The 576-nt window shown below is 66.7% G+C and overlaps 2 protein-coding genes across 2 annotated transcripts in view; both read right to left on the bottom strand.

Moving 5' to 3' along the window:
• FBRS (fibrosin) overlaps nucleotides 1–576 on the bottom strand; it is a 32104-nt gene that overhangs the window by 17923 nt on the left and 13605 nt on the right. The window contains exons 3-4 of the mRNA XM_024744338.1: nucleotides 438–538; nucleotides 327–332 (exon numbers count right to left, since the gene is read on the bottom strand). Of these exons, the coding sequence (XP_024600106.1) occupies nucleotides 327–332; nucleotides 438–538 (107 nt within the window). The remainder of the gene's footprint in view (nucleotides 1–326; nucleotides 333–437; nucleotides 539–576) is intronic.
• The window catches only part of PRR14 (proline rich 14), a 5239-nt gene that overhangs the window by 4208 nt on the left and 455 nt on the right, over nucleotides 1–576 (bottom strand). The gene's annotated exons all lie outside the window — the stretch shown is intronic.

The following is a 576-nucleotide window of genomic DNA, read 5'->3' on the forward strand; positions in this document are numbered from 1 at the left end:
GGGCTCCGCCCTTCATGGTCCGCCCGCGGCTCCCGGTAGCTCACGGTCCGGAGCCCTGGGGCGCGTAAGGGCGCCCCCGCCTGGCTGCCAGGAACGGGTGTCTTCCCGCTGCCGCCGCAGCGACCAGCGGATCACTCGCGCCCTGTCTGGGCCGCGAAAACCTGGATTGCTGCGGCCCCCGTTCTCCCACGGCCCGAGCCTCCTGGGGCCTTTGTCCCTGCAGATTCCGCCCGGAGATTTCCCCGGGATCAGCAGGGATCCCGGTCCTCGGAGGTTCAGTTTCCGCCGGAACCCTCTTCAATTCTCATCCACCCCCAGCGAGTGGCCGAGGACTCCGAAGCAATACTCCCACACGCCGACGGTTCCCCACTCCCACTAGATCCCCTAGACTAGACCCCCGCGGAAAGACTCCTACAGCGCGGTTCCTCCAAACAGACGCCGCGCGAGGATCCTCCTCTCCCTGTGAGCTTCGGCTCCGCAAAGCTCCACTCAGACAGGGGCGGCCCGAGCTTGAGCATCAGGAACTCAGTCCGGATCCCTGGGGATCCACTGTCAAGCAGATACCCCCCCCCCTTT

Source organism: Neophocaena asiaeorientalis, unplaced genomic scaffold, assembly GCF_003031525.2.
Source record: "Neophocaena asiaeorientalis asiaeorientalis breed wild unplaced genomic scaffold, Neophocaena_asiaeorientalis_V1.1 scaffold91, whole genome shotgun sequence".
Taxonomy (NCBI): domain Eukaryota; kingdom Metazoa; phylum Chordata; class Mammalia; order Artiodactyla; family Phocoenidae; genus Neophocaena; species Neophocaena asiaeorientalis.